Source organism: Electrophorus electricus, chromosome 7 (genome assembly GCF_013358815.1).
Source record: "Electrophorus electricus isolate fEleEle1 chromosome 7, fEleEle1.pri, whole genome shotgun sequence".
NCBI lineage: Eukaryota > Metazoa > Chordata > Actinopteri > Gymnotiformes > Gymnotidae > Electrophorus > Electrophorus electricus.
Window position 1 is genome coordinate 3,880,290 of NC_049541.1, and position 13,561 is coordinate 3,893,850.

A 13,561-nucleotide genomic window follows, 5' to 3' on the forward strand; every position below is an offset into this window, starting at 1 on the left:
TGCTCTTTATTTGTCTTGTAATCAGATGAAAGAGTTTACATTTACCATTGCCACAATTATTTACTCAACGTGTCTTGGTGCAGATTATAGATCGATAAATGTAATTGCATCCACACTCGTAGGTATTGCATAATAATATCAACTTTTTAATGACCCGAATAAACATCGAGCTTTACACACATGACCAACGTTAGTAATGCCGTTACGACGACATCTAGAGATGGACAAGTGAAAAGGCGCTATTTTTCTAACAGAAGGTTACATGAGTGTGTCGCGTTAGTTTCGGAGGCTCTCTGCACTGCATTTAAGTAGTTTTTTTGATCCAGCGTAGATAATTAACGTAGATCAGCGTTAAGATGAGCGTTGCTTTACCTGATTCGGAGTGAGGATAGCTGGAGTACATTAGTCTCACCCCAGATTCACTAACGCGGCACTGCAGCGGTGAAGTTCGTAGCAAGCCAAAACATATGCGTTGAGTCTCTTTTTTTTTTTTTTTTTTTTTGGCAAGCCTGCAGTTTCTGTCTAGAAGCAGTACCAAAATTAAGTATTCTGGCTATATCATATTTGTTTTGCCCAAAAAACGACGGTCTTTATTTTCAATCACCAACATTAAAACAAATCTAAAGAAAGGTCTAAACTAGAATTTTTTTTTTTTTTATACGTTACTTGGCAGAAAATGCTGGTCAATAGCGTTTCTGATGTTTCCCAGTGTATAAATATAGTACAATCATTCTGCTAATTTATGCGCAACATGAAAGATCTAAAGCCGTACATTATCACATAACCACAAGAAAACATACACCTTTGTTTCAGCGTTTCAACCGCAAAACCTGCGTACCTGAATTTGTTTTGAACAATAAATTATAGGCCTACATGCTCAACTACGCACAGCCGACCAGAAAGGAAGCATTTCTTTTGTCCGATTTTTTAAAGTACACAGAACTGGAGACGTTCAGTTGGAAATCAGCCTTACTTTTATTTTATTTATTAGTCAATGTGTAGTTAATTGGGCGAACTGACTCAGGAACCTCTGGAGGGGCGGGCCCATATCCGGCGGAGGCGAGCCATGCACTTCGTGGGCTCCTTTGATTGGTCTGTTCGTCGGCGTATGAGCCAATCAGAGACAGCCATCTGTTCACCCATGCTGCTCTGAAAGCACCGAGAGACCTCACAAGGTCTGGCTTAGGTGTACAAAGCGCTGGAGGCGAGAGACAAGAACGAAGACCGGTGCAATTTCGCAAATAATTAACTAAAAATGCGAAACTTCGTTTTGCTTATATTTTCGGTCGTTCTCTTGACATGTTTTGTCGAGGCCACTGTTTACTTTAAAGAGCAATTCCTCGATGGAGGTAAGTTGGCTGACATTCGTTCCACCCGAGGAGAAATTCGCTAAAAATGTGGTTGGTGTCGTCAGCTTCAGTAGATATAGTGTAGTTAAAACATCCAACTGGTAACGTGGTAGCGATACTCCAGGTTTTGTTGCTTTTTGGCAGTCTACGGTTAGGCAGATTTGGCCAGATCCTTTAACCAGTCGATATATGGCCTTTTGCAAATGTCTTTTTTCGTTGATGGTTTTCAAACGGAGTAACACTTGCATAAAATGTCTCATGAGACATTTCACCAGCTGAGGTACTTCTTATGCATTAAATAAACTCAGAAAAAAAGTGTAACGAAACTAGGCAAACGGGACTTCTGGTACAAAACGAAAGTAAAACATTTGAAAGAATCGGTGTAGCGTGCAATGAAACGCTTGTTGAAGGAGGCTGGCGAAGCAGGAACCACGCAGCTGTGTCACCGCAGGCAGGACAGCAGGAAGTGTCCTGGTGTTTCCTTTAAATCGTGGATGGAATGTGGAATGACCTGCATTATTTGGCGTCCTAATTTGGGTTTTAGTGGTTTAGTCAAGGTTCAATATTATAAGCTTTGTCATGTATGTAATACTGAGTTATTCGGATACGGTGGTCATATTCTACTTATTATCGAACCCATTAATAACCTTGTCTGACTGTCTGATTTCAGCCATGCTCTGTCTTGGATCACTTTTCAACCTTCTGTTCCAGATGCATGGAAGAGTCGGTGGGTGAACTCCGAGCACAAGTCCGACTATGGGCAGCTCAAACTTACTTCTGGAAACTTCTATGGTGATGCTGAGACAGACAAAGGTTGTTCTGCTTTTGATTATCTGCTATGTAGACCAATGGTATTGATCTCTTGTTTAAACCACCACAGTTTGTTTTTCGCTGTGTTCCTAAAAGCACAAACAAATGAGTCTGGTAACTGTCCACTCCTTGGTATGCAAGAGCTGTCAGGACACTAAACTGTAATGCTCCAGCCCTCTAGGGCTGTCATGGTGTGATCTGCAGGTGCACACCTTTTAAAATGGATGTTCTTTCCACTTTTGTTTTCCGTTTTAGGCCTGCAGACCAGCCAGGACGCTCGCTTCTACGCCACGTCCGCCCGATTCGAGCCCTTCAGCAATGAGGGGAAGTCCCTGGTCATCCAGTTCACAGTCAAACACGAGCAGAAGATTGACTGTGGTGGCGGCTACATCAAGCTCTTCCCTGCCGACCTCGACCAGACCAACATGCATGGCGACTCACAGTACTACATTATGTTCGGTAGGTTCTGAGGGTAGGGGCTGGAGAAGAGCTTTGGTAACAGCAAGGAGGGTTTTTATGACTAGTGCTCTGGAAGGGAGACTGGTAGAGGACCTTTTTTTTGACACAGTTGGCTAATTGTTTCTACAGGGCCAGATATTTGTGGCTACAGCACCAAGAAAGTTCACGTCATCTTCAACTACAAAGGCAAGAACCACCTCATCAAGAAGGACATCAAGTGCAAAGTAAGTGCATGTTCATTTTGGTAAAATTATGCAACTAGCACTTTGATTTTAAAAATGGCTGTCGGTATGTCTTTTTAAAAAGTACATTCTTTTATTTAAAAAAGACATTAACATTAGCAGAGTGCGATGTCGGACCAGTTTGTTTCGCTAATGAGGCCTTTCCTCATGCAGGTGTCTAATCACAGTATCTGATCTCGTTTCCACCAGGACGACGAGCTGACCCACCTGTACACGCTGATCCTGAATCCAGACCAGACGTACGAGGTGAAGATCGACAATGAGAAGGTGGAGTCTGGTTCCCTGGAGGAGGACTGGGATTTGCTGCCCCCAAAGAAGATCAAGGACCCTGAGGCCAAGAAGCCAGAGGACTGGGATGATCGTGCTAAGATCGCCGATGAGACAGATACCAAGCCAGAGGTCTGACCCCAGTGATTCTGCCCTTTCACTCGTCATGTTTCCACTGTGGTTTGAAAATCACACTTGTGGTGACTTGCATCAACCAATTGCAGCCTCAGTCCGGTTATGTTTGTGTTACTTTGTGAAATTAAGCAGGGCATTGGATATTGTGTATGCTGTGTAAACATCTTAAGATGCACCACAGAGTTGGCAAGTAACTGGCAACTGGCTATCTGTTCCATTATGTACTAAAATGTGGATGTGAATTTATTAAAGAAAGTCCAAGTGAAGGAAAAGGTACAAAGTGAGATGTGTCCAGTCATATCTGGGTTAGTCCCTTCTCTCTGAGGGTCAGGGGGGCTAGACGGGTTGGTCCCTACTTGACTTGATTGAGAAGTTCAGTTAAGCAGAACAGTAAGACCCCATTTTCCATTCCATTCCCCCCGAATTTTATTGTATGTAGCACACTGAACTATCAAGAGATAATATCCTACTTGTATCTACTGAAAGTTTTTCAAATGCACATTAGCTTATTTATAATGAATTAATGGATATTCTTATCCAGAGTGACTTCCAAAGTGTGCACACATTGTGTGACCTGTAGAGTGTGGTTCATTTGACAAACAAATGGCTACATGTAAAAGTTGTCTTTTTTCTCTTCTTCAGGACTGGGACAAGCCCGAGAACATTCCAGATCCCGACGCCAAGAAGCCTGAAGACTGGGACGAGGACATGGACGGTGAATGGGAGCCTCCCATGATCCCCAACCCAGAGTACAAGGTATGGAACAGCAGGGAACTTCCAGTGCCCTTACTTTCCCCTAGTTCCCTTGGCTTGGTTAAGGCATGCAAACTGGCGTTTTAAAATCACTCCGCCAACGTCCCCCAACTTGTCCCTGAGTGTAATGTGATTTGGTGGGATATTTGGACTGTAGCTTTATCGGCACAACCCACCAAATGTTTCCCATCCTTTTGCCTTTGCAGGGAGAATGGAAGCCCAAGCAGATTGATAACCCCAACTACAAAGGTGTGTGGGTGCACCCTGAGATCGACAACCCTGAGTACAGCGCCGACACACAGATTTACAAGTATGACAACATCGGAGTCCTCGGCCTGGATCTGTGGCAGGTGTGTGTGTGTGTCCCTGTTCTGTCTTGGCAAGTAGCAGAATAACTTTAGCCGCCGTTGGATTAGAGATGCAAAACATGCATGTCAAGATAACCCCCTTCATGTTTCTACCAGGTCAAGTCTGGTACCATTTTTGACAACTTCCTGATCACAGATGATGTGAAAACAGCAGAGGAGTTTGGAAATGAGACCTGGGGAGTTACTAAAGTGAGGACTATGTACCTTTTTGACTTTCAGAATATCTGCAAATCTGTGCCAGTGCTAATGCCTCTTCAGGGTCCATGACCTTCTGCTGAGTTTGTTCAGATCATTGTCCCTTGTCTCAGTCGCACCAATGCATTTTGCCTTAGACATTTTAGTCTCTTGCTATCTCTTGCTCGGCAGGGTCCAGAGAAGAAAATGAAGGAAGAACAAGATGAAAAGAAACGCAAAGAGGAAGAGGAAAAGAATAAGGAGCAGGACACGGCGGTGGAGGAGGATGATGATGACGATGATGATGATGAGGAGGAAGAGGAGGGGGAAGAGGAGACAACTGAGGAGGCAGACTCTGAGGGAGAGGATGATGAGTCCCACCCCAAAGATGAGCTGTAAAGCTCATGAGTACATCTGAGATGCAGTCACCAACTGCTGTATGGCAGCCATTTGGGAGGGGGGGGAGGTTTGATCCTGTTTGGACTGTAACTCTCTTCTGGTTGGTTTGGTTTGTATGGACAGAAGGGAGAATAATGGGTCTGAAACTTAGAAATCCTAGAAATAGATTTTTTTTTTTGGGTTGTTTGGTAGGGGGTGTGATGAAGAATTGCCAGATGGGTGGGTGGGGGGGGTCATACATTTTCCTGTTGCCTCATCAAAAGAGGAAAAACAAAAAAAATCTAACAAAAACCCCACACACACAAACAGCTACTAAAACCTGTTGGTTACAGCAGGTCCGGTTACTTTGCCCTGCAGCGCTGCCTAACCATAAGGTAGCACGTGCTTCTTATTGCATGATGGGTATGCCCTTCATCAACAAGCAAGTCCTGAATCTTTTGAAGTTTGACGCTGCAATAAGTACGTTGACGTTACTGGTTAAATGCCAGCTCGTAATGCTCCTGGCCATGACGTGGCTCACAAAGAGGAAGAAGGAAGATGAGCTGTCTGCGTTGTGGGTTTTATGAGCTATGCAATGAACGAATGTTATTACCCTCCCAGTCACATGATTTGAGATTTGTCACGTTTGAGTTTCAAATAACAGCTGGATGTACTGTTGCCAGTAAGTAATTCCTGCCTTCTGTCATTTTTCCCTCTTCAAGCACTGACTTTGGGTTGGGGTTTTTTTGTTTTGTTTTTTGTCTCCAACTAAATTGAGACTCAGTTGTTCCAGTTCTATTTATTCAACATCTGGTGTGTAAATTGAGTAAAACGTCACACAGACTATCTGCAAACTCATCTGTTCAGTGCATTTTACATTTTTTTTTATGTAACTATGTATACTGAATACCATTTTTTTTCTTCCAAAGGAACTTTGTTTTTTCTTTACACACTGTGAACATGGTGACCAACATGCCCAGAATGGACTTGTCTTGATTTGAAGTAGCCCTGCTTACAAATCAGGGTGTGGCTTCCAAAAAAGTGCCTCAGCACAAAGATTGCGGAAAAATTTCAGCGCTGGCGTCACTCAGTCCTCTAGCAAAGAGGACTTTTATGCTACGGTACTCTTAGGAAACGTGGCTCAGTTCTTGTCAGTGCATTGCAATTAATGCTAAATTTTAATAAAAGAATTTATTAATGATTTCTGAGTTGAGCTGTGTATGTTTGTGTAATGGGTCAGATGCTAACAGTTGATGCTGTTATGTCAGTGACTTTTCAAAGTGTGGTGTGTGTGTGTGTGTGTGTTTTTATTTTATTATTATTATTTTAATTGTTATCCATTGTGCAAATGTCTACAACAGAAATTAAATACTTTGCCTGGGTTCAGTGTTGCACAATGTGTGCAAAGACATAAACAATACATGATCTGCTTCTAAACACTTAAATCAGTCGGTCACATTTCAGTGTGGTATTTACTGTCTGGGCTTCTTCAGTGCACACTTTTTGAATGTGAGAGTTTCATGGCAGCATTATATTCATTTTCATTGGTACCTTCCATGATTTCTTAAAGGGGGAAAAAAAAGCGCCTCAATTTAAAAAGCAAGAAATTCTGCCTGAAGGATGAAATCCAATCCTGGCTCGATTTGACTCCAGTACTGCATCCTTGTAAAAGTTGCTCTCATTCACAATGAAAACACCGAACAAAAGTGTGTGTGAGAGAGACAGTGATGGAAGTATATTCATAGCAAAGTTTGTCATGTGAAATGATCGAGTAAGACTGTGCTAAGCATCGCATCACGATTCCATGACCAACCACAACTGTTTGCTTATGATTGCAATTAAGAAAGATTGATATGCCTACTGGATGTTTGACAAAATGGAATTTCACTGCTGTAACTTCACCACCAGAAACGCTTTTCTCTCAACCCCCCGGTTCTGATCACTATTGCGAAAGTAAAAACTAAGAGGCAGTTTAAACTTAAAATAATTACAGAATGTGTGTGTGTGAGCGAGACAGCGTACCCTTCCAGACCTATTCCACAAGATGGAGACATTTTAAACGATATCAATAAAGCGATTTAGGCAACGGTTAAAGTTGTCATTTTCTCAATGATTCTTCCCGTTATGAAACAACCATTACACCGACGCCTGGATGTTTCTGTTTAAAACAAGTCCGTCTCCATATGTAGCACAAAATGGTTCACTTGAGGACCACAAATAAATTAGGTTCTCCGTCTTTTGTGAGCTGCACTTTATAGAAAAAAAAAGTAAAAATAAAAAGTCACTTTCGTGCATATATTTTGCTTCTTTTTGATGGTAAAAATAACTTATTCCTACTCTAAAGTGCCTCTAAATTACAACGATGCCAAATTCTTGTAATTTACAAGCAATCTCCGCGCATTCATCTAATCTTTATGGCAGTAATAATACAAGGAATAAAACAACCTCCTGACCTTACTGCTGGAATCGTAACATGCAAGCTTACGTGCTCGCTAATACCAAATTAAAGCAACAACAACAAAAAAGAAATGAAATAATGAACATTAATATACAAAAATACTTGTATGAACACCTTCGGTGCGCGTTCAAGAAGCGTACTCTGTGCACGCGGACATAAGCAGGAAATATGGCGGCGCTCATGTCCCTTACTCAAGTAGGGTTAATGTTTTTGAAAGTTTCGTTTGCTTGCTTGTCTGCATTGGTTTGTGGCTTTCGGTGTGGTTACGTTTTATGTGCGCTCACTCCGCGAATATTTCTTTTTATGGCTAAGCATTCTTCACAACGTATTGGGTTATCAGAGCCAGAAATAAAGTAGCTAGCTGGCTAGCCTTGTCAAGCTGAGTTGTCACTAGCTGGTTGGGTTAACTCACTTTACAGCTGAGAAAGGAAGAAACTGTAACGATAATGTCTGTTGTTTTACGGCCGTTTCAACCATAGCCATAATTAATATGCTCAAAATGATTGATTGTTTTTTTTTTGTTTTTTTTTTACTTCGTTTTGAACCTCGGTTTGAACACCTTGTATACCGTCTGCTCTTGACATAGACGCTTGTCGTTGACAGGTGTCTGTGGAGCAGGGATTTCATTACCGACCATGTTCTCCTGCACTTTCTCTGTCGTTATGGGAAAATAAAATTAGACTTTTAACATGTCATATTTTTGCTCGCGTTAGCAGATGAAGGTATAGATTTTTTTTTTTCTGTAAAAACTTTTCTGCTGCCGTTAAAAAACCATTTCATTTCTGACAGGGCTGGTTGGTGTATTGTAGGTGTTGACCTGTCTTTCATTTATTGAAGTACCCTTCTGTATTTCTGCAGATATCAAGTGCAAACCCTGCATACGAAAACTTTTACAGACAGGTAAGGCCACATGCCTCCTTGCTCTTCTCTGCTGTCAAGCTAGAAGGCCCGGATACTGCATTTGATGATGCATTTCTATTCAAAACATTTGTAAATATGCACAGAACTAGCGAGAAGCCCATGCGCTGTCCGCTTGTGGCTTATGATGGTGTTTAATTACGTTTTGCTTGGTCGGTGCAGGTGGACCCAGGAAACACGGGGAAAGTTGGGGCAGCTGAAGCAGCCCAGTTCTTGAAGAAGTCTGGACTGTCAGACAGCACTCTGAGCAAGGTCAGAGAAACCCAGGATCCATCAGCCTCTACATGTGGAAATATGCAATAGGCTTAACCTAATGCAGGAGTTCTGCTGTTATTCAATAGTATTGTAACAGGAGTTTATTCTGTAGTTGCTGATTTATCAACAAGTTGGGATCGGTCATTCGGTCCTGAGAAAATTTCAGACTGAAATGTATTGTCTGGTGTTCTCTTCCTTTAGATCTGGGATTTGTCAGATCCGGAACGAAAGGGCTACTTGGACAAGCGAGTAAATGCACCCATTGTTTCTTCTGATCTCCTGGATAATGCTGGGTTCAGCTACTTTTCTTCAGACTGTTTTGTCTTTTCTTCTCTCTCTTTCTTTTTTTTCATTCATTTTGCATCAACTACATCTCACCCCCCCCCCCCTTTTTTTTTTTTTTTTTTTTTTTTTTTTTTTTTTTGTGGTTGGTTACTATAACTTCAATCTGTCTTCATAGGGTTTCTTCATTGCCCTGAGGCTGGTGGCTTCAGCACAGAGCGGCAATGACGTCAGCCCCAACAATATCACCCAGTCCATGTCGGTACCTGCCCCTAAATTTGTAAGTGCTTCCTAAGGTTTCACATTGTATCGAACAGAAAATGACCTTATAATTCAGCCTAGAGGACTAGTTGAGGTGGTTATTAAAGTGAAATTGGTACCAAATGAACAGTCACATTTGACTGAATGAACACCTAGTAAGTCTTAGTTATTAACCTACTATACTTCCCCTTAAAGGCATTTTGCTATAATGGCATCACATGTGTTTCACAGCGAGACACAGCCAGCCCATCTCTCGTAGCAGCAGCTCCAAGTGACCCCAGTTGGGCACTGAAGGTAAGAGCGTTATTTGTGAAAATACAGGCCTTAAAGCCTGGCTCTCACCTGGTTTTCACCTGGGCACTACATGAGTTCCTTGTATCAGAAGGTGAGTTTAAATTTTCATTGAGAATTGCACTGTTGCTGTTTCGTAGTGTCCAGCATTGCTGCTTCCAAAGACGCAGACTTTGTGTTTGTCTCTCTCTCTCTCTCTCTCTCTCTCTCTCTCTCTATCTCTCTATCTCTCTCTCTTTCTCTCTCTCTCTCTCTCTCTCCTCTATGACTGTAGGTTGATGACAAAGCCAAGTATGATGGCATATTTGAGAGTCTCTCACCAGTCAATGGCCTTCTTTCAGGAGATAAGGTGAAGCCAGTCCTCATCAATTCTAACCTACCCCTGGATGTGCTTGGCAAGGCAAGTGCACTGTCCGACATTTGTTTTTTAGTGGTTTTTGGCAGCAAGATTTGGTGATAAGGCATTTATTTGGCAGATGTAAAGAGTGCATCACATGTTTATTTTCATTGCTTGTAGATTTGGGATCTCAGTGATATTGATAAAGATGGACATTTGGACAAGGAGGAGTTTGCGGTGGTGAGCTCTCTTTGTTAAAAAGATGGAGTGTACCTGGCAATGCTAATATTATGATTCTCTTAATTGAGTTCATTGAACTAATTACGATTAACAAGCCACAAATTGTAATGTTAATGAAGTATAAGGTATGTTAACAAAGAAAGTAAACATTGCACATTACAAAAATACAAAACCAGTCTGTCCAGAAAAAAATACATAGTATGCCCACACTTTCATGTTGCCATAGTAATATTTAGAAACTAGCAACTTTACCGTCTTAAATGAATCTTTGTCAGGTCACAAATGTGACACACACTTCAAAACGTTTGTTTAAATAGGTCACAGGCTGTAATTCAATTTATTAGTCATATATGAAAGAGTAGAATTATGATTGTCTATTAATTGCATCATAGTTACTGATGAAAATGGAGTTTATTTATTTTGTCACTATGTAACCTTCTACAGTTTAGAAGGACTGCCCACTTATATCCCAGTTTCATCAAAGTCAGTTTGCTTTTGACCTTTTTACAACTTCTGAGTGGCTTGTGAATATTAATTAATGCTGTGAATAGTAATATTCACCAGTGCTTCTTTGGACTTGTTGTTTATCCCCCTCCCCAGGCCATGCACCTCGTGTACCGGGCCAGGGAGAAGGAGCCTGTCCCTGCCGGCCTGCCCTCCTCCTTCATCCCTCCATCCAAGCGGAAGAAGAGCGGGGGCACTTTGCCGGGCTCCGTGTCCGTGCTGCCCTCTAGCCCCTTCCTGCTAAAAGAGAACCTGCGGTCCACCGCTCCGCTCCGCTCGAGCCCCCTGACCGTCGCCTCCGGAATCTCACCATCCAACTCCTTCAGGAGCACCACTCCCAGTCCCACTGCCAGCCCAGCATTGCAGGTACACACGCACACGCGCGCACACACACACGCACGCACGCTCACACACATGTACGCACAAACATATACATACACACACACTTGCACGTGCGCGCACACCCATCCCTAGAAAACACAGACTTGTGATTTAAAGTGCTTAATGACAGATGACTGGGTTGCTGGGAAAAGCTTCCCGCCCACTCAGGACATGGCACGTCAATGGCAACTATCACAAGCTGCCAGTATCAGGCAACGCTTGCCCTATGACTCAGTGGATTTAGCTGTAAGATTAAGGCATGACATTAAGTGCCTTTTAAAGCACATAACCTTATATATTCCTATCAGCATTATCTGTTTACAGTGGAAAGTGCTCGCTGAAATGTTGACCAGATCTTAGCAATTGTCAGGGTTTTGGGTAGGGGTCAGCCACAGTAACTACAAACAGGCTGGTTAACATGCACCAGCTCGGGAATGAAGGCGAATGGGTGTATTTATGGGTGTATATCATAATTCATTGTGAGAAGAGTCATGTCATCCTTTATAGATCTGGAGAAGTAAAACATACACTTTTGGAAATGCAAATGGGTGAGAGCTAGGCAGTGTGAAGTGAGGTGACATAAGGCTTATCTTTCAACTTCCACATACATAAATAGTAACAATTTTGTCAAGTTATGTATATTTCTGGCAAAATGTATTTTTCCTGCTAACCTTTTAAGGTTGGTCTCTTATTTGATGTAGGTTATTAGATGGTTAAAACCTTCCATTTGTCACAAGCATAGCTATATTCAGATTTTCCACGTAGAGAATTGTGAGTGAGTCAATGAGTGATCGTTTCTTTAGATGTAAACGTAAAGCGACCAATTGGCCCTGTCTGTCTGTGACCGATTGACCCCGTCACCCGCCTGTCTGGGAACATGCAGCGGCTGATAGGCCAGGGTTTCTGTGAGTGTTGCTGCTGTTAGGCAGGAGTGTCTTTCCAAACAGCACGTCCTCCTGTTCCACGGATGCACGCCCTGGCAGCACTGAGTCACTGCTGGACAAGCAGGTCTAGCCGCTTTCCTCTTGGGCCTCAAATTCCGCTCTCGTTGCCCCCTTCTAGAGTGTTGCGACACCTCAAGGCCTTCTGACCGTTTTCCAGATTTTTCACTTGTACCTGTGTGCTGTTCTCTCTTGACGTTTTTTGCATTTATACTGCAGTGAGATAAGGTGGTTCTTATGTTAATTTGACTTTGCAAAGGTGTAATTACCCTGTAAGCTCTAACACGTTTAACAGACAGTGGGGGGGGGGGGAAACCATGTGGCTATTTATGTGTATGTATATGGAAATTAGAATGGTGCTTATACTGTATAATACTATATACAGAGGGATTTATTTACAAGAGGTTCTGCACCTAGGAGAGTCAGTTAAATATGAGGAAATATGAATATAAGTGCTGAATGAAAGGTAAAAATGTTTTGGGTCCTGTGTGTGTCTCTTTTAGCCTGTCTCAGCAAACTGGGTAGTGCCTCAGGAAGACAGGGCTCAATACGAGGATATCTTCGAGCTGGCCGACTCTGATTTCGATGGCATGGTAGGAGGAGGTGAAGTTAAAGACATCTTTATGAACTCGGGCCTCCCCCAGAACGTGCTGGCCCACATCTGGTGAGACCCTAGCATGGCCCATACTCCATTACTGCAGCACCATCTAGTGGGCAGTTATGTGAACATCAAATGAAGAGGCTCCTGTCTAGCCAATCAAACGGTACATGGCTGTGCTACGACACCCAAGTACTGGTGTTTTCAGGCCCACGTCCGAGTGTCCACTGTCCTGCGTGTTTCAGGATTTCCCTGCACTGGCGTAGGGCCTGATAATGAGCTGGTGACCTGGGTCAGGTGCACTGGACAAGGGGACACTTGTAGCTTTGCGGTGCAGAATTCCAGGACTGGTTCTGAAAACCCCTGAATTATAGCGTCACTAAACACATCGGCTAAACAGTCAGTAAAGTGTCACAGGCTGTGTGACAAATTGGTCTGCATGAGGCCATTTTAATCCTGTCAGCAAACCACAATCTTACTGATTCAGAGCTGTAATATACTGAAGAAAGAAAGCTCCACAGAAACACAATATGCAGTGTGTTTTGTTCACCCCCCCCCCCGTAGGTCCCTAGCAGACACTAAATCTGTAGGCAAACTGACAAAAGAGCAGTTCTGTCTGGCTATGCACCTTATGCAGCAGAAGGTTAAAGGGGTTGACCCCCCTCAGAGCTTGACTGCTGAGATGATTCCCCCCTCAGAGAGACACTCCACTGCCAATGCTGTGAGTATACACACACACACACACACACACACACACACACACACACACACAGAGTGGCTTGTTTTTAATGTCAAATGCCACAGCAGGTTTCATAATGGTTGAGTTCTGAGGTGCTGACATTTGCATGTGACTTTTCATAAATGTGTTTGAGGCCTCGTGCATGCTATAGGTCACTTTGGCACCTTTTAACAGTGTTAAACCTCCACTTCTTTTACTTTCTTATCATGGTCTGAGAGGTGAGAGTTTTATGAAATAGTTTCTGTTGCTCAAACTTTGAATTATCTGTAATCATATTACTTTCTTCCTCTTTCTTCTACTTCTCTTTCTCTCGCTCTCTCTCCCTCTCTATACCCTTAGGCCATCTCATCAGAATTCCCATCATCGCTGGGATTTGAATTACCTGGACTGACTAGTGTGCCCAGAGTACGTGATTTCCGAC

General features: G+C 42.8%; 2 protein-coding genes across 8 annotated transcripts in view; both read left to right on the forward strand.

The window, feature by feature from the left end:
- Positions 1-1,149: 1,149 nt before the first annotated feature.
- Positions 1,150-6,136, forward strand: calr3b (calreticulin 3b). Its single transcript, XM_027023801.2, has 9 exons — positions 1,150-1,349; positions 2,061-2,162; positions 2,415-2,618; positions 2,748-2,842; positions 3,050-3,259; positions 3,905-4,018; positions 4,222-4,365; positions 4,480-4,572; positions 4,750-6,136. The coding sequence occupies exons 1-9, from the start codon at positions 1,256-1,258 to the stop codon at positions 4,954-4,956; spliced, it is 1,263 nt and encodes a 420-aa protein (XP_026879602.2). The 5' UTR covers positions 1,150-1,255; the 3' UTR covers positions 4,957-6,136.
- Positions 6,137-7,536: 1,400 nt separating this feature from the next.
- eps15l1b (epidermal growth factor receptor pathway substrate 15-like 1b) overlaps positions 7,537-13,561 on the forward strand; it is a 21,545-nt gene continuing 15,520 nt past the window's right edge. For all 7 annotated transcript variants that reach the window (XM_035528484.1, XM_035528486.1, XM_035528485.1 and 4 more), the window contains exons 1-12: positions 7,537-7,588; positions 8,252-8,293; positions 8,474-8,563; positions 8,768-8,815; positions 9,027-9,128; positions 9,341-9,403; positions 9,675-9,800; positions 9,918-9,977; positions 10,578-10,847; positions 12,307-12,467; positions 12,966-13,122; positions 13,480-13,545. In XM_035528484.1, the coding sequence (XP_035384377.1) occupies positions 7,562-7,588; positions 8,252-8,293; positions 8,474-8,563; positions 8,768-8,815; positions 9,027-9,128; positions 9,341-9,403; positions 9,675-9,800; positions 9,918-9,977; positions 10,578-10,847; positions 12,307-12,467; positions 12,966-13,122; positions 13,480-13,545 (1,212 nt within the window). In that variant the 5' untranslated portion in view covers positions 7,537-7,561. The remainder of the gene's footprint in view (positions 7,589-8,251; positions 8,294-8,473; positions 8,564-8,767; positions 8,816-9,026; positions 9,129-9,340; positions 9,404-9,674; positions 9,801-9,917; positions 9,978-10,577; positions 10,848-12,306; positions 12,468-12,965; positions 13,123-13,479; positions 13,546-13,561) is intronic.

Coding starts and splice junctions, on each gene's coding strand:
- calr3b (XM_027023801.2), top strand. CDS start 1,256: ATGCGAAACTTCGTTTTGCTTATATTTTCGGTCGTTCTCTTGACATGT. Junction 2,843..3,049: donor AGAAGGACATCAAGTGCAAA/GTAAGTGCATGT, acceptor CGTTTCCACCAG/GACGACGAGCTGACCCACCT. Junction 4,019..4,221: donor TCCCCAACCCAGAGTACAAG/GTATGGAACAGC, acceptor TTGCCTTTGCAG/GGAGAATGGAAGCCCAAGCA.